General features: G+C 43.4%; 3 protein-coding genes across 9 annotated transcripts in view; 2 read left to right on the top strand and 1 right to left on the bottom strand.

Moving 5' to 3' along the window:
* Window positions 1-1,000: 1,000 nt before the first annotated feature.
* Ppan (Brix domain-containing protein peter pan) lies at window positions 1,001-2,844 on the top strand. Its single transcript, XM_076761901.1, has 6 exons — window positions 1,001-1,119; window positions 1,212-1,492; window positions 1,576-1,786; window positions 1,873-2,199; window positions 2,274-2,607; window positions 2,681-2,844. The coding sequence occupies exons 1-6, from the start codon at window positions 1,102-1,104 to the stop codon at window positions 2,767-2,769; spliced, it is 1,260 nt and encodes a 419-aa protein (XP_076618016.1). The 5' UTR covers window positions 1,001-1,101; the 3' UTR covers window positions 2,770-2,844.
* Window positions 2,845-3,486: 642 nt separating this feature from the next.
* Window positions 3,487-4,800, top strand: LOC143340222 (steroid receptor RNA activator 1). Of its 2 annotated transcripts, none has more exons than XM_076761909.1 (3): window positions 3,487-3,686; window positions 3,877-4,359; window positions 4,418-4,800. In XM_076761909.1, the coding sequence occupies exons 1-3, from the start codon at window positions 3,668-3,670 to the stop codon at window positions 4,603-4,605; spliced, it is 690 nt and encodes a 229-aa protein (XP_076618024.1). In that variant the 5' UTR covers window positions 3,487-3,667; the 3' UTR covers window positions 4,606-4,800. The 2 variants fall into 2 exon arrangements, with proteins under 2 accessions (XP_076618024.1, XP_076618023.1); XM_076761908.1 differs by having other exon boundaries at window positions 3,871-4,359.
* A 485-nt stretch (window positions 4,801-5,285) lies between these two features.
* The window catches only part of Tet (tet methylcytosine dioxygenase-like), a 144,856-nt gene continuing 126,773 nt past the window's right edge, over window positions 5,286-23,368 (bottom strand). For all 6 annotated transcript variants that reach the window (XM_076762096.1, XM_076762093.1, XM_076762098.1 and 3 more), the window contains 8 exons: window positions 20,275-20,512; window positions 19,821-20,056; window positions 16,729-19,504; window positions 16,215-16,390; window positions 15,723-16,076; window positions 15,415-15,642; window positions 15,173-15,327; window positions 5,286-15,032 (listed from right to left, as the gene is read on the bottom strand). In XM_076762096.1, the coding sequence (XP_076618211.1) occupies window positions 12,365-15,032; window positions 15,173-15,327; window positions 15,415-15,642; window positions 15,723-16,076; window positions 16,215-16,390; window positions 16,729-19,504; window positions 19,821-20,056; window positions 20,275-20,512 (6,831 nt within the window). In that variant the 3' untranslated portion in view covers window positions 5,286-12,364. The remainder of the gene's footprint in view (window positions 15,033-15,172; window positions 15,328-15,414; window positions 15,643-15,722; window positions 16,077-16,214; window positions 16,391-16,728; window positions 19,505-19,820; window positions 20,057-20,274; window positions 20,513-23,368) is intronic.

Here is a 23,368-nt window from a genome sequence, read left to right as displayed (position 1 = left end):
AAGTCGCGTCGAAGTTCCCGCGCTTCCAGACAATGAATCCTTCCTTCCACGCGGTGAACAACCGTAGTCATTTCCAGGATTCATAATGGGAATGAGAAGGGAAGCCGGATGGTTTCGCGATCTCTTATTGTAGCTTACACGCGGTTCAGGCTTGAACAATTCGAAGACGATAAAACACAGTTTGCTCTACGACGAACAATGTAACAAAGAGGAAAAAAATAGAACGTATACTCTGTTATACAAAATCGGAATTTGCATCAAACCGTTTCACCGACAATGCTTTGATCGAGACCATTCAACCGCCATTGATTTCGTCGACAATGTTTACATCGACACTTCCTTAGCTTAGTTTTGATACTAAGTAACATCAATGATGCTTACGCATAAAAATACTACTCTACCAGACCCCATTAAAATGACCAACGTAGATTTACCCAAAACATCTCTAAATAAACCTTCTGTTAATGTTGCAAGATGACGATAATAGGAAATAATTTAACGCTGAACGGGAAAGTTCACTGGATTCATAAAAGGACGTAGGATAATATGCATTGTAAAACCGCTTGTGGGAATATTACGAAACCGTTAATTTTTCTTCTATACGTATAAATATTATCAATACTGTGATCAGAGTAGTTGTAAAAGTAACGTAGAAAACGTTTAAAACAATATAAATTAATCGTTGCATAATATTAAATATATTATGTAGGATGTCCCGTTTAACTGAAAGACCTTAAATATCTCCATTGATATTAATGATATGAAGTAATGCCAAAGGAGAAAAATGTTTGGTTTGAAGGGGGCAACTGTTGTGATTGGCAAAATTTCTTCCTCAAGGTCATTTTCTATGATTTGAAGGTCATCTATGTATTTTTTAACGGGATTATATATTGTACTCACTCATGGTGTTGTAATTGATGTCTAACTATTTTCTGTATACAAAATCAGCTGTACGTCATATTATTATACAACACCGCAACGATAAAGGCAGAATTATTCTTGTTATTCTCAACTTGCTGCAATTCTGGCGGCAACTTCACGTCGGTGTCCATTGCGTAGTACACGTGTTGGCAAACCTAACCTAAAATCAAAGGAAATATCATGGGGCGGCATAAAAAGGTATGTATTTTAGTAAGACAGTGAAGTTTAGAATACTATTTGAAACGATAAAATTAAAGCGATTGTATGTAACATGAACAACAATTTTACAGGGACGTTGTGCAAGGAAAAATAAGCAAATTAATTTGGATGAAAATCCAGATATAGTAAAGGCTCCTCATTCATTTGTAATCCATCGTGGATTACCTGGAGAACATATAGGAGAACTTACGAAAGATTTTCGTAAAGTCATGGAACCATTTACAGCGTTATCTTTAAAAGAAAGGAAGCGAAATACGATCAAGGATTTTGTATCTATTGCTAGTACGCTTCATGTTACGCATATGTGTATGTTTACAAGGACAGAGCAAGGAATGTATTTCAAACTTTGCAGGTATTACATTTAATTATATTATTTGCACTTTCATGAAATAATATACATGTTACAGAATACTTAAAAAAATAAATGTGTAATAGATTACCAAGAGGACCAACATTGTCCTTCAAAATACACAGCTTCTCTTTAGCACGTGACATTATTTCTATGTTGAAAAAGCAATTGGTGTATGAGGAATTGTTTAAGAATTCTCCACTAGTTGTTTTAAATAATTTTAGCGGAGAAGGCATGCATCTAAAGCTCATTGCTTCTATGTTCCAAAATATGTTTCCTACTATAAATTTAAGAACGGTAAATTTAAAGAATAATAATCTCGATTCATGTATCGTAACTGATATTCTTATATTATGAAGAAACATTTTTATATATATTTGAAGGTTAATTTAAGCTCAATTCGGCGATGCCTCTGCCTAAATTATAATCCAACATCAAAAACTATTGATCTTAGGCATTATGCTATTAGAATTATACCCGTTGGTTTGTCGAAAGGCGTTAAAAAATTAGTTCAAGCTAAGATACCAAATTTATCGAAATGCGACGATTTTTCGGACTTTCTGACGAAAGAAGTTGTTTCTGAAAGCGAAGCCGAGGATGATACGGAAACTCATGTTACATTACCGCAAAAACTGTCTTCGCGTGGTAATTATGCGAGAAATAAAAGTGCAATTAGACTTTTCGAATTAGGTCCCAGGTTAACGTTAGAGGTTAGAAAGTTTCTCTTTATCAAAAATCGAAAACAACTAGTGGAGTTCAATATTTCTCTTCAAAATGATTTTAGTTAATTAAAGTTGAAGATGGACTTATGGATGGCGAAGTACTTTACCATGAGTATATTCATAAGTCAGAGGAGGAGCAATTACTGATCAAGAAGAAACGCGACGAGAAGAAAAAATTGAAGGAAAAACGAAAGAAAATACAAGAACAGAATAAAGAACGGAAAGAATTACTGAAAAAAGAACACAAAGAAAAGTCATTGAAGGGAATGAAGAAGAAAACAGAAAACGAAACGTTATTAAGAAAATATGCGAAAGAATCGGTCGAACAAAGTAATCTAGAAGAGGACAATGACGCTCAGTATTATCGTGACGAAGTCGGAGAAGAACCGGATAGAGGTAAGTACAATTTGATAAATTTAGAATAACTAAATTTATTGTTATAGAATAACTAATGAATTCTCTATTGCAGACCTGTTTGAAAGTAAAGCTGGTGGAAAGAGGACTAAAACTTTCCAACCTAAATATAAAACGAAAAAACAAAAACTTTCCAAGTCGTGAGACGCGTAGAAACTATTAGAAACGTAAATTACGTGAACTGACATTGTACATACGTTATTAACACATATGCTAACATATTTTTTAATAAAAACAATTTTTTAGAAAAACCAATGCTTCTGATAAATAATTATTGTGAACTATATACCCTTCTAAACGAAGTATAACATCGAATGATCGCAAATGTAACCGATAGTGTAGTACGTAATACAAATGACGAGTCTTTCGTCCATCTTGTTTCAATCAATATATCCTATCAAATTATTTAATTTGCTGCACATTTTTTACGAGAATTTGGACATATGACTTACACTTGATCTTTCTTGGAAGTATTTTCAAAATGTGCTACACACTACCTCTACCGTAAGGTCGTGTAAGTTTCTACATGTTATGGCGAAGGTAACCTGGTCGACTCACCTATCTGCTTACATCATGGTCACGTTGCTCACCACCACAGCCAACTAACCATGCTGAACGAGAAACAGCAACACTGCGAGAGTCCGATTGTACATTAAATAAACAGAGACACACAAATACTACGTACTCTTTCTATCAAGTGGAAAATCAGACTCTCGCAGCGTTGCTGTTTCTCGTAGGGAACCGAGTCCCGACTAGCATTTCTATTGGAGGCTCAGCGAAGTCCCTATATCGTCACCATTTTGTAGAGGGGATAAACCAATCAGCTTCCTTCTTACGCCTCACCTATGCTATATATGTATACAGATATTAAGATGTGTACAATTTTCACCATGTAAATAAATTGAAATAAATTCATATATAGTGTACAGTGATTGTGTGGCTGTCAAATTTTCTATTAAGTGTATAGTTAAACCGATTTGTCTCTGCGTATTATACTTTCGATATGTTCTATACCATAAAATTGTAGACAATCCGATCGAAGATGAGCGGAAATGAAACAAGTAATATGAATACTTTAATATATTCCTTTGTTTTTTCTATTTTAATAAAAAAATGCATAACAATGTATAATATTATAGCAATTTATAGTTACGATTATATTAATACATTAATTTTACCTATAAGAATATGAATAAATTAACATAATTCAAACTGCTGTTAGAATGCTTACCAAGGTATTTTAAGCTGCAGATAAAAACCTATCTACCCAAAAGGTTTTGGTGGCTGGTTATGATCCAGGCTGGAATGATCCACCAAAATGGGCATACTCCGGCACACAGAGTACTGCAACTACACCTACTAAACGAATGTTAAATAAGCGGGTTGCATTTCCTTTAGCATCTACACCAGTTGCAAACAAAGAATCTTTACCTTCGAATGCATTAATGACTATGCCACCATTACCATCTTCTATTAATTTAATGACTGCATCCCATCCACCATTGGTACCATCTGTTAATAAAGATGTAGAAACAAAGACAAATGAGTTACAAATTGATAAGAAACAGGCATTAAATGATGTCATAGCAAATTTTGAAACTGTAATCAAGGAACATGTATTAGATAAAAATAAAGCAGAAGAAGTGAGGAGAAGGATAGATGTACTAAAGGATGTGTGGCTTGAAGACAAATTAAATAATATACTTCATAAAAAGATTTTAGATTTGTCTATAGGTTAGTTCTTTATAATATTCTGTTAAGAAGGCAAGAGAATAAGAGAAGATTTTTTCAGCTTTAAGAAAAGGAGAGATTGAAGAAGCAGATCAAATACATGTTGCATTAATGATGCAACATGCTTCTTTATGCAGTTCATGGATATCTGGTATTAGGCATATTATTTTAGGGTTAAAGACCAAATTAAAAAATTCAAGTGCAATGGAATCTCAAAATTCAGGATCGGAATTATTACCGGTCGAATGAAAGGAATAAGCTTAGTATTAACAATGCAAAAATGTAACAAATGACTTCCTTAAATTTAAATAAAGAACGCTTGTACATATAAATTGTTAATTCTGTATCAACATTACGTTTTAGTGCTTCGATATTTTCAAATTTTAATTCATTGTATTATTTATATGTATAAATAAATTACATGGATAATCCATGAAAAATGAATTTCGAAGTAATTACTTATGCCACCGACGAAGTATACGAGTAGACCTTATATTTGCGGTACAGAATTTTTTTTCTCGAAAGTGGGTAGAATTTCGGGGGTATGTCTATTCACCAAAAATTATTGTAATTGACCCCCCTAGCTAAAAATAATTTTTTTAGAACGATTTGAAATTTTCTTTTTCGCCGAAAAATTCGCAAATTCGTCTGTCGATTTTTCTTAAAAATTCGTTTGAAACAGGGAGGAAAAGAACATTTTTCAAGGATTATTTGGTGAGTACGATACACTCAACACGCATGTTAAATACATAACATCTTTATTGTACCATGATATGCAAGAATTATCGCTTCAATTTATCGACTCTGTTGCGCGAATAGTTTTAAAACTGCATACCTTTTGCCACACGATACAAAAAGCAATTCTACTACGTTAAATAAGAAAAATATATTAATTAACGACACGCGTACGTTCAAGTGAATACAAGATATATCTGGACCGTCGAGCGTCGCTGTAACTTAACCGATAATATCGATCTTGATCAACCTATCGGACATTCGCTAGCGGAGAATGTCGATCGAGTATTCGTAAAACTACCGATCGATGTCGGACCGTTTGTTTCTTTTTTTTTATTATCGTGACTGTTGGCTCGATATTGTAGTACATCGTTCTAAATGATATTAAACAATGAAATTATAAGTATATATGCGTATAAAGAAACATACATACTCGTGTTTAGGAGGGAATCCTTTTCAACGCTTTATAATATCTCATAAACATGTACACGAATGGTGAATAGCCGTTCAAAAATATGTGTGTACACGCGGTTGGTCATTTACCATTAAACTTTTTATTCATTCTGTCTCGTAGTTTTGTCCACGATTGGTGTACGGTTGCGAAAAAAGATTAAGTCACCTTTACTCATAAAAGTTTCTTGTATTTCTCATTTCTCTCTTATGTATATTCACAAAGGACAATTACATCTTACTTATAACATATTCTTCATCTAAATGTACTCTTACGTCGATAATAGTCATCGATAGCAATGATCAGTTTATATTCTATAACTTATCGTCTATGAATCGCTACTAAACTCTAAGCATACTGTGATTCATCGCTCAAGCACACCCGCGTTTTTCGTCATCTAACCACGCGCATTTCGATAAATCCCAGGCGTTCTTTCATCGGCCGATCGAAATGCACGTCGATCGATGCTCGTTTCTTCGTTCGTCCACTTTGTTTTCATGTTGTCGCCTCTCTACGCGATACCAAAAATCAAAATAGAAAATAAGAAACAAGACGGAAAGAAACATTACATCGTCAACGTTCACGGTACGGCACGACGATAAAGTTGATCATTTTTTTTCGTATATTCACCGTTGATCGATTTCCGAGTCGAGATTTGAGTCTTTTATACTTTTTTTCCTCTTTTCATCATTGCTTCTCTATATTCCTTTCGCTGGTTCGGCTCTTTTTTTGGCGCGATCGAACGGCGAAAGGCGATAAAACGCTTTACAAGTAAATACACACATATGTATATATATATATACACATACATACATACATACATATACATATATACATATATATATGTATTTATATATTCATTATAAAACTTACATCTTAACTTACGACCATCTATTTTAAATCGTCAATATATTAGATTTTTCTCCCATTCGTCATTTTCATTTCCATTTCATCATTTAATCTCGCGTAAATAAATATTCATAAATACATATGGGCTCGACGCACAGCTGACATTTCTCTCGATGGATCTTAGCGTGCTCCGCCGCATATTGTTTTTATTTCTTTTTTTTTTCACCATCGAATCGCGATCAAAAGCGAGACGCGGTTCTCGATCGTGGATCGTCGAACGAAAATTTTACCGGGATATACGATTTCGATTCGAACAACGCAAGAGAGCGTTACTTTTTAGTTTACTTTTAAATATCTACTCGCTTTAATTTTCGTATTTTGTTTCCTGTCAACGATCACGACGCCGAGAGAATAAAAAAGACGATCGATCGAGACAACCTCTGGTATGCGTCGCTGCCCGAATTTCGATTTAAAATTTCTCCATGGTTCTTTATCCAAAAATATATGTACACATATGTAGTCGGTGTATACGTAGCGCTATATTCGTATGCCCTATTCTTTTTTTCTTTTTTTTTTTTTGAGGGGGGAGGGGGGTGGGGAACCCGGGGGATATATTTTGGTACCGAAGTGCAAAAATTGTGAACGAGCCTCGTTTCATTCTGTCTATTTGCTTTCGTCGAGTTCGCGGTCTTTTCGCTATCAAGACACCCTGTATACGTATACGGGCTCGTATATACATACACGTGTTCGCATATGTACAAATGCACGTATATGCATATGTACGTATGTATACGTATATGTATATATTTGTCGACAATAAAGAATTGTATAAATACGCGTACGTCTCACGATTTTCGCACCCCAGGTATGCTCATTATACTACGGTTTATTTAGTTTCTTTCCTTCCACTTATCCATTCGCAAACTCTGCACTGTCACTGCACACTACAAGTATTTATCGTTAATTAATTAATTATTTTATTATTATTATTATTATTTTTGTCGATTCTTATCAATCAATCTCCCTATTGTTATTCTGCATCATCGTTTTATAAGGCGGACATAAGTGTTTTTATTTTCTCACGAGACAGAATATACGTCAAGTATATTTGTTGTGTTGTTTTGTATTTTCCTTTTTTTTCATCATAATTACATCTATATATATTTGCGTATATATATGTATACGCGTACACGTGCACGTATATATACATATATATACGCACATTCGCTACAAACTATTTAAAAAATTTGTTTTTCCTCACCTCGTTTCTCCCATCTAACCTCGCATACCATCGTTCCTCTTCTTTCATTTCATATTTATTATTATTATTATTTTTTTGTGAGTTTTTCGTAGGTTTTTTCGTACAAAACAAAATGGCATCTTTTTGGCATTGGAAGAAAAAATACAGTTTTCAACCTCTTTCTTTCTTACTTTTCTTTTTTTTGTCCTCTCGTTTCGCTTCACTCGTTCAAATCGTAACCCTCGTTCTCCACTCGCTTCCGCTCCACGTAAAATACAATCGGCAACGTTATCTCGCGCGTTCTTTCCTTCATTCCCCCCCCCCCCCCAGTCGATTATTCTCGTTAAAAAAAAAAAATCGATCTTCTCGCTCGTACACACACTTACTGCAGCCCCGAGACACGGTATTCGTATAATAGCTATTTACGAATAAATTCCCATCGTTACGCTCCTAATTATTACCTTTAATACTATTTTGGCATCGTCGCGTTAAAATCTCGAGTTTCCGCGTTTCGTTAAAAGAATTCTTTAAAACAAAGAAAACAAGAAACAGCAATGACAACGAGCTCTCCCTTGTCTTTCGTTTAATTTCCCCCCTTTTTTTTTTTTAAATCCTTTCCCTTTCGTGTTTGCTTCTCTGTTCCTCTCTTTAATTACAAGCTGGAAGTACACGACCAATTCGTTCGCGGATTGTGCGACGAATTCTCCCTGAAAATCCTTTATTGCCCCTTGCACACAACCAAGCACGATTCGAAAGTCGTCGAGAGGAAATGCTTGCCATCGAGCACCACGTTACGAGCGGAATGTGGATCGCGATCGAGGGAAGAAAGAATACGAGCGCGTTTCAAGCACGGATCTTCCTTGGCTATCGATCGCCCCAAACCAGAGACAGGCGCCATTCTTGTTTAGACACAAATTTCGAATCATGATCGATAGATAACAAAATTAAAACTTTAATTATAGGATGCTTGACGATGTTTGATTGTCTGTTGTATATATTATTAAAATTTCCCGTCACATGATATAAATTTAACCGTATCACCGGGCGAAATAAAATTCATAAAATCAATATAAAATTCATCGATACTAAAAACTAAGATTCGTGCGGTACGAATTTTACCGCGTGTCTACGATTCTCCTAAATATTATTTACAACATCGATTATTTAGATTTATATAAGGAGCGAAGAAACTTTAAACTGTGGTCGAAAGAATCCAAAATATCTTCGAGGAGTTTCTAATGGCAGATTTTATTTCCGGATAGCGAATACAAATCTTAGATTCGTTCGTAAATCGGCTAAAAATTTTTTGGATTCTAATGAAACGAACTTTTATTCGTGATTCGGAAATAAAATCTACCTGTCTCTGGTGCGAGCGTTCTCGAAACCGTGAGAGAACCGTCTTCGCGATGAAATCGTTTGTTAAAATGTGATTTTTCGGTAACCTTTGCTCGAGGAAGATCTTCGATAAAATTCAAACCGGAAATAACGAGGAAAACGTGCTCGTTCTAGCGAACAGCGAATAAGAAACAAGAAGAGTTGCGATCGAAACGTTCGCCTGCAAGAAGAAAGAAAATGGACGTCGAACCTAGCTTAGATTTTTTTCAGAGCGATTCTTAGAATCGAGGAAAACGTGCTTTGCGGCTACTGCGGTTTCAGCGCGATTTTTCTTTCTATTTGGAGATTCTTAATTGACTGAATGAGATCGATTCTCGTTCTCGAGGGGGACTGATCGAAGAACGGTACTCGTCGTGTTAAAAAATAGTGTCCTACCGACGATCGACCGTCGATTCACGATTTTTGTTTTGCTTTTACAACCTAGGGACTCCGGAGTCGCGCGTAAAAACCGAGGAACGATTACAATTCTAGCGAACAAGGTCCACCGTACGATAAAGCAAAGAACAATACAAAGGAGGAAAAAAAAGAACAAAATTATACGAGGGACGACTAGCGTTTAAAAGGCGCGCGAAACGATTTTTCGTTCTTTGTTAGTCACGGAATAAAAGGGACGAACAATAGAAAAGAACCGGACATACGACGAAAACTGAACCAGATAAAAGGTTCGGTGTACACTTTCGACTCGATCACGAGTTGGTCGTCCAAAAGTGAAACAAACATCAATGAAAAATAGAATAGCAAATACAATAGAACAACGCGTTTCATCGAAAACTTAATCAATAAATAATCGATTAAATTAGATTATATTACTAATTATTACTGTTTGCCGCTAATAATTATTATTATTACTACATTATGATAATAATGAATGATAATATATTAATGATTCTTATAATACTCCGATGGGCGAGGGTTGTTGGACGCGTCATTTTTTAGTTCCCTTCTCCCTTCTCGCGCCTGTCGATTCGGTGTCGTATCGTCCTCGAACCACCCTCTCTTACTGTCTTCTCGAGACCCCCCACACACGCGTGCGCGACGACCGAACTTCCGGTCCGTGGCGCGTCGAAACGTTCGAAAGGCAAAAGTAAACGGAGCCCTGTGGTAATCCCGTTTTCCGCGCGACCATCGAAACCAGAACGAATAAATAAATCGTCGTCGTCATCGGACAGAGAAGCTGGTCTCGCCACCCTTGAAACGCGTCCCGGTTCTCATTCACCTCCTTCCGTTCGCTCGCTACCGACGACGGTAATATTGATCCTTAATCCCTATCGATCGCTAATGACAAATGATTACAAAATAAGAAACAAAGGTTAAAACGCGATAAAAAGAACAAAAAAGAAAAAAACATGTAGGTCTAAGATTGAAAGGGGATGGTTGTTTGGGGGGGAAAGTCGCAACGCAAGTCGCAGCTAGATTATTTACAGGAAAACAGGGATCAGGTTCGAACGACGCGCGAACGCGTGGATCGTTTTGGCTCCGCGAGTTCTTCGGACTCTGGCGTTCGCGTCGAACCTTCAGATTCACTTGACCGCCATCCGCGAAATATTCTTATACGCGTGTCCTCATCTCGCTCACAGAGGTTACGCCCCCGCTCGGAAGGCTACGAAGAGCGATCCCGCGATCACCGCGACGAATAATAATCCCATTCGATCGTCGCCCGGACCGGGGATCGAGCTAGACTCTAAAAGGCTTGGAAAAACAGTCGGAAGAACGTAGCTGACGAAGAAGACGACAACGAGATGCTTTCTATCGCGTCCCTGTTTGCTTGCTCGCTCGCTTGGTTGCTCGTTTATCGTTTTGTCGCTCGGGTGATTAGTTAGAAAGATGCTTTGTACTCAGCCGACCCGAAGGACGAGAATTGTTAGTAATTAATAATCGCGCGTGTCTCTCCGTTGAATATCGTTCTTAATCAGTACGTGGTACACAGTAATAAGAGCTACGGGTGCAAACACGTGCAGAATTACAAATAAATACGATGATTAACAAGCGCAATGTACAATAGGCGAACGAAAACAAAAAGGAGAGAGAGAGAGAGAGAGATGTTGCGAGTGAATGAATGAAAAAAAAAAGAATAATTAAACGTTGATAATTACCGTTTAATCGATTACCTTAAAAACTTGAGATCATTTTCGTGTGTTCGTGTGTGTGTATGCGTGTGTGTGTGTGTGTATGTATACGTATAATGTTCGTGGCGATACACGGCACACTTGGCCGCGGAGTCTCCGTCGAGATTGTGCAAACGACTTTTACAAAGAATCGATTCGAAACTAACGCTTTTCGAGGGTTTGGAGTGGTATGATGAATCTACGGTGTCGATGATGCACGCTATTACGTATTAAAAACGAAAAAAAAAAAAAAACAATAGAGAACGTGTGATAAAATGGCAGAGATCGACGATCGGCCTCTCTGCACGACTATACAAAGTGGATGGGGCTTTGTACAAAAATTTGTACCAGCGCGCACGTATCGTCAGCGTACATGTCTGCTTCCTCTGCGTAACGTCGCGAAATGTTTGTCATCTAGGCTTGGACTAGCTAAATACGATTACGACTCTACCAACACGAAACCATTTAAAAATGTACAATTGGATACGCTTCGTTCCTCCTCTTTCCCCTTGTTACTCTTGCGTTCATCCATATTCTTTCGTTTTTTACTCTGTCAAAGTCTTTTCCGCGCGACAAGACGCAGCGTTTCATTTCGTCCAGTGAATCAGCCTCGATCACGATTATTTTTCTTTTCAACGCGCCTCGCGCGCCCTGTCTCCTCTTTCTACCATTTCGTCTCCTTTGTTCCATCATCCTCTGTCTCGTCGGTCTGCGACGCACGGATCTCGATTCTACCCGTGATTTCGTGTAAAAGATCGATATAAAAAGGGAAGCCCCGATTAAAGTTGTATCCTGCGACGTTCATCCGTGCGAATCCGCGGTTCCTGTTCCTCGGGTTTTCTTCGCGTCCCCTCCTCGTTCCGCTTGCGTTTAACGTTTATTCTTCTTTATGTTCTTCCGAAAAAACGTGGAATAGAAAAATGGCAGTGCAAACGTGTGTCTTCGCTTCGTCGGTAAATAACTATACACATCTAGGACGACGTCGACGGCTCGTGGATAGCCCTTCGTGGTGACGGTTTTGTCGTGTGGTCTTTGATCCCTTCGGGGGAGGTTCGTCCGTCCTGCTCGTTCGCGTGATTTACCTCATGTGTTTCACGCCGAACGTTCGACTGGTCCTCAGTCGTGTATGTCGCATGGCTGATGATCGTGTTGCTCCGTTCAGCGACGAGATCGATCGATTCCTGGCACGGTTCGTGGTCATCGATGGCTGGAACCGTGCCCCCCGACGATCACTCATCCAATGGCCCCACCCTCCTGATACGGGCCAGTTATCATGCACGGATGCATGGGGAAGAGCGTCGTCCAGGTCATCGTGGTGTATGTGGGCGATCTCATCATGAACTGCGAGCTGGGGACGCTGGGTACGCGAGGAAGCGGTGTTGTTATGTTCTCGCTGGTGGTCGCGCTGGCAGGGCTGGTGGGAGTCGACGGCGTCGATAGCGATTGCGACGTGGTGGACGCCATGGTCGTGGTGGTGGCGGCCGTGACGCCCAACTTCCGCAGTCGCATCTTCTCCTCCCATTCGTCCCAACCGTGTCTAGGTCTGTTGAGGTTACGATGCTGATAGAAGACCAAGCTGATTCTGGTCGGGCTGATACGGTTGGGCTTCTTCAGGGCCGTGGTAGCGTGCATCTCGTGCTTGGCGCATTCGAACAGGACGCTACCATGGCCCAGGGCTATCGCGACACCGCCCATCTGCGAATCCTTGAAGCACTCCTCGTTGTCGGAGTAATCGGCGACCTCGCCAAGAGGCTCGGCCTTCGGCGGTGGTTCCGGTAACACCGGGAAGTATGGCGGTGGCCCGTATATGTCCCATCGGGGAGTGTCCCACCTGGTCCAGCTAGGATTCAGACCCTGATAGGGGGGCACTCCTTGATAAGGGTACTGCGGCGAAGGGAAGCACGCTTCTCTCTTTGGTTGCTGATAGAACTGCGGTGGATACTCCGACGCTTGGGGGTGGTACGGTTGATGGTAGTTGTAGCCCTCCCAAGTGTTGGGGTACGGTTTGTCGAACACGGGATACGTCGGGTAGCCGTACTGTGGAAAGGAAGCGTGGGGATGCCCTAAACCCGGCATCGCGTGGAAGTCTTGCACCTGCTTCATTTCTTCCGGCCACGGGAAGCAGTTCGTGTTCGGATTCGCCACGTTCTGTCTGGCGTCGTGGAACCCCTCCTTTATCTTGTCGTCCGGCCAGTCTGGTCTCCGTTGGTTGATCTGATGCATCGGTGCACTGTTTTGCAGCGGATTGCTCGGACTGTCCGCGTAAATGCCGGTTCGCGCTGGCTCCTGGGGCTTCAGGAACGTTCTGTTGGAAGAATTTTGATATGTATTGTCCGTGGTCGGATTCTGGTTGGAAGCTGTCCGCGACGGTGGTCTGCCCTTTGGTACGCGGAACGGCGAAGGATCGGTGGGCGTTTCCCAACTGTGTGGTTTCGATTGGTCCGGATGCGGTATCCTCTCGTTCCAATTTAAGGCTTTCTGGTGGTCCATGGGCGGTTGCTGATTCCTCTCGGCGTTTATTTGATCGCTATAGGCTTGCTGCTGTTCGAATTGCTTGGCTTGCTCGGGATACCAGGAGCTCAGCATGTTCCAACCCCCCGCCTGATCGGAAGGCGCCGGTGACATCTGATTGATCCCGGACGATTTTTGCTCCGGCAGCTTTTGCACCCGATATTTCCTCTGATCGATCGATCCTAACGCGTGAGCGTCGTTCTGCGGATTGCCTTGGGCCAGGTGCGGGGAGGCGTGAAGCAAGAGCTCCGGATTCGTAGCACCAAATGGTTTATGACTAGCGTTGTCCATACAGGAAGATACCGAGAGCCCGGAGAACACGTCCACGTTGGAATCGTTGTGCTGACCCTGGTACGGAAAGTTTCTCGTCGATTGAACGGAGTGAGGTGAATAGTGGCCTTGTATTCTGTTCACAAACTGTTGTTCAGTCTGCGACTTCTGCGCCTCTAGGTAGTTCTGCGTCATGGGGTACTTTTGCTGACTAGAATCTTGCGCCGGTTTCGAGAACGATAACTTTGATTGATCGCAACCCTGTCCAACGTTGCGGAAGTTGGCGTTGTGCGACTGATTCGCGCGGACGAACATGCCCCTTTGATCCAAGTGTGGCGGGTAACTTGGACAGCTGGTCTTCGGAGACGCGCTGCCCTGTCTGTTGTCGTAGACGTTCGGATAATTTCTAGGAGCTGGAGGATGGGTGTAGCTCGTTTCCGGGTAGCCCCTCGCCGGGGTCATTTTCTGATCTTGAGGCGTCGAGGGACAACCCCTGGGCGACATAGAGTACGCGACATCCCCGGGCGTTCCCGTGTGGGAACTCCTCGGCGATATGGGGTGGCCTCTCGGCGACTGCGGATAGCAATTCCTTGGCGAGTCCATGGTGGAGTTGGGCAAATTTCGCGAACCTGGCCGATGCTCGTCCTGAGAAACCGCGCTTCTAGGCCTCGTGTCGTCCAGACTCGTACTGTCAGGGTCAACCTTCACGTCTCTCTCCAAACCGCCGAACGAATACTCGCCCCACGGGTTCAACCAGTTGTTCTTTCGCTGATCGAGCCAACCGTTCCTACCCCACTGTTGCTCGTTCTGACAACCCCAACCTTGATACATGGACACCGGACTGTCTAGAACGGTAGAGGATACCTGAGAGCTCTGCAGCTGCGCGTCCATCCCTTCGAACATCGACGCCATTTCCAGGGACAGTTGTGGATCTCTCATTTGCGGTCTTGGTGGTTCTTGATGCCCCGGTACACGACTCGGCTCTGACACTTTCTCGCTGGTACCCTTCGAACCGTCTTTCTTATTGCTCACTGTGTCTGGCTCGTCTTCTTTTCTCTTCTTGCCGTGTCGTCTACAGGGTTGGAGCGGAACCGATCGGACTCTGACTTCGCAGGGATACCTGTGTCATACGATGTTCTATGTTTACTTGTCTTAAATACGATTTGTTTCGATGCGCAGAAGGTGTCCGAATGTAAATCACTTCGAAACACAATGATGTCTTAAAACCTCGATAACACTGTAACAGAAGAGGCCTCTTACTTTGTTAAAACTTCTACAGCCCCGGCGCGAACCTTCTCGTCCTGTGCCTCTTTCGATCCGTACTCGTCCGTGGTGTCCATTATGTAAAGGGGAAGTACGTGCAATTGTTCGTCTTCGGGTTTGGATAGAGCCCGGTGTTTCGTTACGGTCACCACCTGGACAACGAGAACCATTTCACACGTGGCTGTTTCAACTAAATATGATGAACGCCCAAGCAGTTGTTTTATCACTCAATTACTTACCACGGTACATCCGTTGTTCATGTTGTGGAGATCGCGATGAGAGTGTGCGCAAAAGTCGATGCAGGCCGTGACACCAGAAAACGGTCGGCCAGGTTTGAATCCTAAACGACATTCGCTCGCTTCCCGTTCGAACTGGGTCTGATTGTTGAAAGCTTCCGGTGCTAGGCTAAGGTACAGAGGTGATAACAGTGTTGCTAGGACGTGCATTCTTTCTTCGACTTCTTGCTCCTGGAAGCAGCGAACGAATCGGGTTATCGTTAGCGGGAGGAAAAGGTCTCTGGAACAAAGGGTTCGAGACGACGCCTCACCTCTGATCGCACTGACAATCGAAATTTACGGACGGTTTTACTTCTGGCGTATTTGCAACCATTATAATACATGGACCAGGAACACCCAAAGGAGAAGCTTGCACCGCAACTGTCAGGATCGAGTCCCTGGCAAGCACAAGTTCTCGGTTCGTTCGTTCCACACCTCCTGGTCGTGGGAAGACCGAATCGATTCAATTTGTGGCTCAACAGGGAATAGATCCGATCGGCTTCGTGAGTTGGCACGCCTTCCCAAGCAACCATGGCCACGACGATCCAGGCTGTCGGACACTTGTGTCCTTGACGATGTTTTACTACAGTTAGGATCTTCTCTTCCACACCAGATCGTCGAAGGATCTAGCGAATCACTGATATTACAATCCCATCACCAAAGTAGAACAGAGACGATCTTAGCGGTTGATTCATAGCGATTGTACTCGAAGAAGAATAAAAAAAATGATTCGCTTCGAAATTAATAATTGATAATTCGCTCACCCACTTGGCCATAGGACATCCCTGAGTCGTTTTGCCCTCCTTTCCGGTGTAGATGACCTTTTCGAATCTTATAGCGCTTCCCTTAAGGCCGGTTCTTCTTTCAAGATCGTTCCGTAGGTCGGGCAGGCTTGCAGCCGCCCCGAGGTAAGTGTAGTACGAGCCGGGCTCTGGCGGACCTTGTGGTTGAACCTCATTTTACTTACGAAACCGGACGTTTCAACGAAAGGAAGCAACAGAAGCGGAAACATTTATGCCACGTATGTAGGTATGCCCCCTGAGAAAGGGGGGTAAGTTAGGTTACGTGCATTCTTCTTTGGGTCACTGTATCGAGGCGCATAATCGGTGTATGTCGGCCATATGATATTAGTAGTACAGTGGTTCTCAAGAAGTTTCTTTTTTTGTTACGTATTTTTTTTTGTTTTTTTTTATTTTTTTATTTCTCGTGTAACGGATAGTCGTGGTTAGTGTGTTCTCTCAATGTTAGTGTCGTGCTGAATACGCAATAGCAACTCACATTTGTCGGCGGGGAAGCAGTTGCAGTCCGGCACTTCGGTCCTGACATTGTTCTTCAGTTTGTCCAAGTGATCTTGCAGTTTTGTCGTCGATGGTACGTTGCCGCTTCTTGGACTCTGCGGACCTTCGTTCTTTACGTCGGGCTTGTCGGGCGAGTCGGCCAGTATCTCGTCCCTCGTTTGTAGACCTTGGCAACAACCCTCGCGCAGATGTTCGGGGGTCGGTTGCTCGGTACCGCCTCTTCGACAACACCACGAACCGACGCCAGGCGACACTTTCGCGGGTCCACCGTCACCGCGGAACTTATAGTCGGAGGAGTCCTCGTGCAATCGTTGGTCCGGCTCGATTTTTATCTCCTTCGACACGCAACTCTCGCTCTTCGAGGAAGCTGCTGGCGACGGGACACATTCGGAGCCCGAGCAACCATAATCACCGACGTTCTCTTGCTTGATGGTCTGAGAGGAGTCGCAGTTCAGGTTGCTCGCGTCCGTGGGCGCTGGTTTGTCGGTGCTCTCGACGAACGGTCGATCGTCCTCGGTGATCAGGGCTACTCGTGGCGTCTCCGGGAACTCGAAACCGCTCCCCGTTTCGTCCGTCTTCTTGTCGGAGTTCTTCTGACACTTGTCGAAAGTCCTTTCGTCGGTCCTCTCTATGCCCAGCTCCCTCTGAAAGGACTTGTCGTCGATAGTCTGATTGTCGTCACTCTTATTTGCCTCTTTCCACAACTCTTGCTGCTCCTGCGACTGTTGCTGTTGAGACTCTTGCTGCGGTTCTTGTCGCTTGTCGCACGGTTTCTGATGCGCGGTTTTCTCGTCCGAGCCGAACTGAATGAAACTTTCGATGGTCGTTATGCCGTTCTCCGACAGTACACCGTTATTTAACGCGTTACCTCCTCCTGACCACTCCCATAAGCCACCACCATCGGGCAAACTATCGACCCGAGGGTGGTGGCTATGCAATAAAAAATTACCGGTCAAAGATTCGTTGGATTGCGCCATGGTGATGATGTTCGATTGATTTAAATACTGATCCGCTTGTTTCTCTTGAAGTTTATCCGCGTTCTCGTGCGAGTCTCGTATCCGATCCTCCGTGTGGTAGTCTCCGTTCGTACCGTTGTTACTGTTCACGTGCTGAGACTGCATTTGATGGTGCAAATTGTGGTGTTGTTGTTCTTGATGGCCCATCTGATGCTGGGACTGTTGCTGCTGCTGCTGTTGCATCTGTTGATGTTGCATTTGATGTTGTTGTTGCTGTTGTTGTTGCTGCTGTTGCTGTTGCTGTTGTTGCTGTTGCTGTTGCTGTTGCTGTTGCTTGTTTAGTATCATCGATTTCAGTCGGCTGTTTAAATTTACGCGGTTAGATTGAGCAAATACGTTACTCTCCTGAGCATCTTGATTATCTGAAAACCCGTTCGGTTTGCCGGTATCCGTCGCTTGTTGTTGCCAAAGCACTCTTTCCCCGGAGTTCTGCATGTCTTGTTTGGTCGCCTGCTGGCCCCAGGTCGGCTGGGTCTCTGTCACCGAATTCGGCGACCAGGACATCTGGTTCTCCATTTTGTTCTCCTGCGCGGACGGCTGGGGCTGCCAGGCGGCCGGCTGGTGACCGGGCGTTCTCCTCGGACTAGGCTGAGAGTCTGGCCACTGCTGCTGAGGTTGCTGACTACTGTCGCTCTTTATACTGTTCGGCGACCAATTGGGTTGACTAGTTGGTGTGTCTGGCCAGGACATTTGATTAGACGGCGTAAGTCTGGGATTCTTCTCGATTTTTGTCTGTTGCGACCACTGTTGTTGCGCCTGTTGCTGCTGCTGTTGCTGCTGTTGCTGTTGTTGTTGTTGCGTGATCTGCTGACCAGACGGCGTTAACCTCGGATTCTGTTGAGTCGAGTTTTGTTGCGCCTGCATCTCTGGACTACTTTGCTGCCAATTGTGCTGGCCGGATGGCGTCATCCTGGCGTTCTGGTGAGACGGATTCTGCTGATGGTCCGACAACTTCGGAGAATGTTGTAGCCACCCTTGATGCTGAGACTGTTGTTGACTAGAGGGTGTCAATCTTGGATTCTGGTTGTCCCTCAGTTTTGGACTTTGCCGGGACCAGTTTCCCTGAGTTTGTTGCTGCTGGTTATCGGTATTGTCTGACCACGATTGCGGCGTCTGCGGCTCCTTGACGCTGCTAGTCTCCCAACTCATGTGGCTGGCCGGCCTGGGCAGCTCTTGCTGTCCTTGCATCTGCATGCTTTGTTGCTGCTGCTGCTGCTGCTCTTGCGCTTTCATACTGTTACTCTGCATACCCTGCTGCTGCTGTTTCTGTTGCTGATGCTGCTGTTGTTGCAACGCCCCATCCGACCAATTCATGCTGTTGTTCACGTTGTTTATCTTCGTGCCGGTACTGGTGTCGGACCATATATGCCGTTGACCACCGTCCGGCACCGAGTGCTGCCGCTGCATGTGCTGTTGCTGCTGCTGGTGCGACTGTTGCTGAGTCACTTGCGATTGCCATTGGTTCTGTACTTGTTGCTGACCCATTTCCACGTAGCCTGGATATCCGTTAGAGTTGTGTAAACTCTGTGGGCCCGGTTGAAGTGGATACCCAGGCATCTCGTTTCCCGACACGTTGCTGGCTGCGATCGTCGCAAATCCCTTCACCTGCGTGTCCGTCTGGGGTTGCTGAGGCTGCGACTGCGGCTGCTGGGAGGTCTGCTGTTGCTGCTGGTTATCCATATGCACCGAGCTACTACGACTCGTGGGGGTGGTTGAAGGTGGCGGTGCCATCGTCACGTCCTGGAAAGATCATCATTCCATCTATAACTTAAAATCGTTCGTGGTTGCGATGAATGAAAAACCTGGCTGAGCACAGCGTGTACGACGGCTCGCGTCCGAAATCGTCCATCATTGTTTATAATCAACGTTTGAAAATTTTGTTACAAAAAATAGATATCGTGGACGATTTTGAGAGAGACGCCGTACTTACTGCATAGGTATTTACATTTGTCAACTTCGTACGAAATTTTCTCAAACTGATTTCACCGTTAAACGTTTTGGAACATATTTTTTTCGAAAATAGTTTCAATTAAAAACGTTTCATGTATAATTGTACCTGTTGTTGGTAACCATTGACGTAATCCTGCCTTTCATAACCGACTGATTGGGTCGCAGTAGCAGCTGGATCCATGAATTGACCGTTTAGTGGCCTCTGAGCTGTCGATGGTACCGTTTGTGGGGCGACCGGTGGCAAGGGCGAGGGTTGCCCCGTGATTGTGTATTGTCCTGTCGCCCCGGCGCGTTGAAACGCCGACTGATCCGTTGTAATGAAAGTCTGCTGCTGATATGCGACTGTAATCAGAAAATTCGCCTGCTGATTCCACAGAAATGTGCCCGATTCGAGGAACGGAATTAGTGGTTGCACGGTTTGCGTTCCCGATGCTCTTTCGTTGCATAATATTTACAATCGCGAGTCGAAAATCATCGAATTTATAGGCACGATTTAACCAAAAAGCAAATTAAACCGAGTTTTAATTGTCGGATAGAGGAGACTCTCGTTGTTTAATTACCTGGCTGCGGATGGTACGACGCGGCAGCGGTGTATTGGGTGTGATACCTCAGCTCTTCGAGCTGGTTCGGAGCCGGAATTTGTTGAATGAACTGCTGAGGTGGCCATGGTGCTGCTGACGTTTCAACCGCAACTGCTCCCACGGGAGTAACTCCCTGGTGCCAAACGGTGTTCCCAAAACCAGCTGCTGGCCGGAAACCGGCGCTGGTGTCGCCGTAAAATGGCATCACTCCCGGTGACTGTCGACAGAAACAATGCATCCCGTGTTTGCACCATAAGAAATATAATAATACATCTTCATTATACCAAACTTCTAATCAGGGATGTGGTATCAGTATGATTTTCACGAAAATCGACCTTAAAAAGTCTCTGGGTATTTGGATCTAGATTTCAGTGCAAGTAGAATCAGTGCGTTTTGGACAGACACGCCAAAACAACTCGTATCCCACCGAAGAATATCCAATTTCAATTATCATTTATTTTGTGAATACTTTTCTGTGGGTCCAAAAGTTTGTTAAACGTATTATATTGTGTGAAATTATAATTAAAAATTTGAGGTTTTTAGAAGTTTTACAGCGTCAGTTTAATGGTTTTGAAACTGCAATATCTCGTAAAATAGTGTTTGAAATATTGCTTGCAGGATGACCTAATATTTGTTATTGTTCCATCCACCGGATGCTTCCAGTTTCATATTCCATGTATATTTTATAGTTTCTCCAACAGTGTCAACACAGATTTCGAGTGGAAACGGTTGGGATTAAGATTGTCTAGTGGACACAGGATAAGGATTCTTCCATACGAAGACGATGGTGTCTGACCTTACGAATGACGAGGCGACTTTCAGCATGGTTTGCTCGTGTGGAGGAGCTCTTATTCTCGATACGGACCCTCGAGAGTAACACTCTCGAGTGTACACCGGGTATTAGAGTGCAAATGGAGACGGACTAAACGGTGGACGTTTCGACTTCTTGATTCTCGAGCTTTCGCGGCGGATTCGACGCTAGTGGCAACCGAGTACAATGAAATCGCCACGTATGAAGAACTATACCTGCGCGATGCAGATTCGTTTATTTTCGTTCTCTGGCTAGCGATGGCTTCGAGAAGCCTCTGGGTAGAGACAATTCCTCGTTTAACGAGTCGATTCCCTTTGCTTCGAAAGATTCGTACAATTATAGTGGACAGTAGTGTGACTCTTCTACGAGTCGAACCTAGAGTTTGCTCCGCCATAACTCGAAAACGGTCCATCACATACATGAATTTAATAAATAGGTTATTAGAAAGGTTTTTGGGGACAAAGGGGAGTGTAAGGAATTTTAAAAAATCGACAAAGCTGCGGGAAAAAGTTAGTATTGGAGTAATTCCAAAGCGCCTTGAGGCCATCGCTACTCCTATTCGCTGGCGGTCGCTCGGAGAGAGCGAGAGACAGCTTCGATCCGCGTGTGTTTGCGTATGTGTGTGTGTGTGTGTGTGTCGCTACGTGTGGTTGAGTGGGACGATAGGACAGGGACGGAGAATGAGTGCTCATTGGAAGGAAACCATCGAGAGCGAGGAGGAGAGAAGGAGAGACCGAGAAAAAGAGAGCCACAAATAGACTGAGAAAACGATCGAGGAGGACAGGGGCTGAAAAGGAGAAGCAACGAAGAACGAAGGAAAGAACTGGCAAACTCGCAACCGGACTATAAAACTTCGTACAAAACGAAGGCAACAAGCACGAACGATCAGTTTGCTTGCCCGTACACCTCCGGACGGGCTTTGTCGTTCTATTTCACTTTCTCCCGCGTACACTTATGCCCTCTACGCCTCGAACCTCTCGCTCTCTTCATCTGACGATCGATTTTTCAAAGTCCGGCCGAACGCGCCTTTAAATAAAAGATGTCTCTTTGCGGAGTTCGGGAATATCTTTGCCCTCCTACAGAGGTATACGCTTCTTCTCTTTCGATATATCACTCCCGGAGTTTTAGTCGTCCCCGTTATCACCGTGCATATAAACTATGTATACGAGCCGCCTATACCTGGGCGTTTCAGAGTTTCTCTTCTGTCTCGATGTCTACAGGTCGTTGCAAAATCGAACGCCTCCGTAAACCTGGCTCCAACGAAACTACATCGCCCTTTTTCGCGTCAATCAAATGTACATCAAAAATAAGCTACAGAAGTTTTGAGATCGATTTTGCAAAGATAATACACCTCCCTCGATAACGTTCGCGCCATGGAACATTAACGAGGGTAGTATTCTTCCATTCAACGTGCATATTAGAGAAGTATTAGAAGAATAACGAGACGTTCTCTGGATTTGGTTAATATTTTCGTTCGTGATAGTTGTTCTTAAGTGACGAGGAACTGGGTAACGGCATAGGCAAGTCTTTGAATAATACATTTCCGTCGCAAAGTTTCCGGTATCTCTGCAACGATTGCATTACGGATTCGTCTCGTTCCTTTTTCCCGCCAGCCAATTAGGTTTGTGCCCATAACCGTGGAACGTCCTATATATATATACATATTTCACCCTGCAGGCAATCAAAGTTTGATCGCGTTATCGAGGCTGGGTAGCGACGATTACCGGGGGCCGATAGAAAAATTTTGAATAATCGCGTTCGTGGTTGACGGCGTCATGTCGAAATTTCCGAGGAAATTCCGCTGGCCGATGGCGAAGAAAATTAGATGGGCGATCGAATAAAATTTGCCCCGACCGCGTTGCATAGCTGTATCGCGTTGTCTCGTACATTTTGCACGCTGCGTGTTTATCTGGTGTTGCGCTCCGTGCGGCTACGAGCCGTTTTGCGGGTTATTACCCTTGTTACGCGGTACAGTTCAATTAACTGAGTTACGATGGTAATCCCATTGGCGGTGACCAAGGAAGTGAAATTTCCTCCGTGATATTCGGGCTCGTATACAGCCAGACGAAACACCGAGCGACGCTGTTTAATTCTTTACCACTGATTTACAGGAATTTTCAATAACACCTGATCCTCCTTTCACACGATTTTATGACGATTTATCGAATTGTAATTGGAAACTCAAATTGGCCACCATTTGTCGTAAAACTTATTTTTACAGATTGTTGGAGAATTAATTTTTCTTAGGTTCTTAATGAACAA

This window comes from Colletes latitarsis, chromosome 3 (assembly GCF_051014445.1).
Source record: "Colletes latitarsis isolate SP2378_abdomen chromosome 3, iyColLati1, whole genome shotgun sequence".
In the NCBI taxonomy this organism is placed as follows: Eukaryota; Metazoa; Arthropoda; class Insecta; order Hymenoptera; family Colletidae; genus Colletes; species Colletes latitarsis.
This window is presented reverse-complemented; position numbering and strand designations above follow the sequence as displayed.

Coding starts and splice junctions, on each gene's coding strand:
- Ppan (XM_076761901.1), top strand. Junction 1,493..1,575: donor ATGTATTTCAAACTTTGCAG/GTATTACATTTA, acceptor AATGTGTAATAG/ATTACCAAGAGGACCAACAT. Junction 2,608..2,680: donor CGGAGAAGAACCGGATAGAG/GTAAGTACAATT, acceptor TCTCTATTGCAG/ACCTGTTTGAAAGTAAAGCT.
- LOC143340222 (XM_076761908.1), top strand. Junction 4,360..4,417: donor GATTTTAGATTTGTCTATAG/GTTAGTTCTTTA, acceptor AGATTTTTTCAG/CTTTAAGAAAAGGAGAGATT.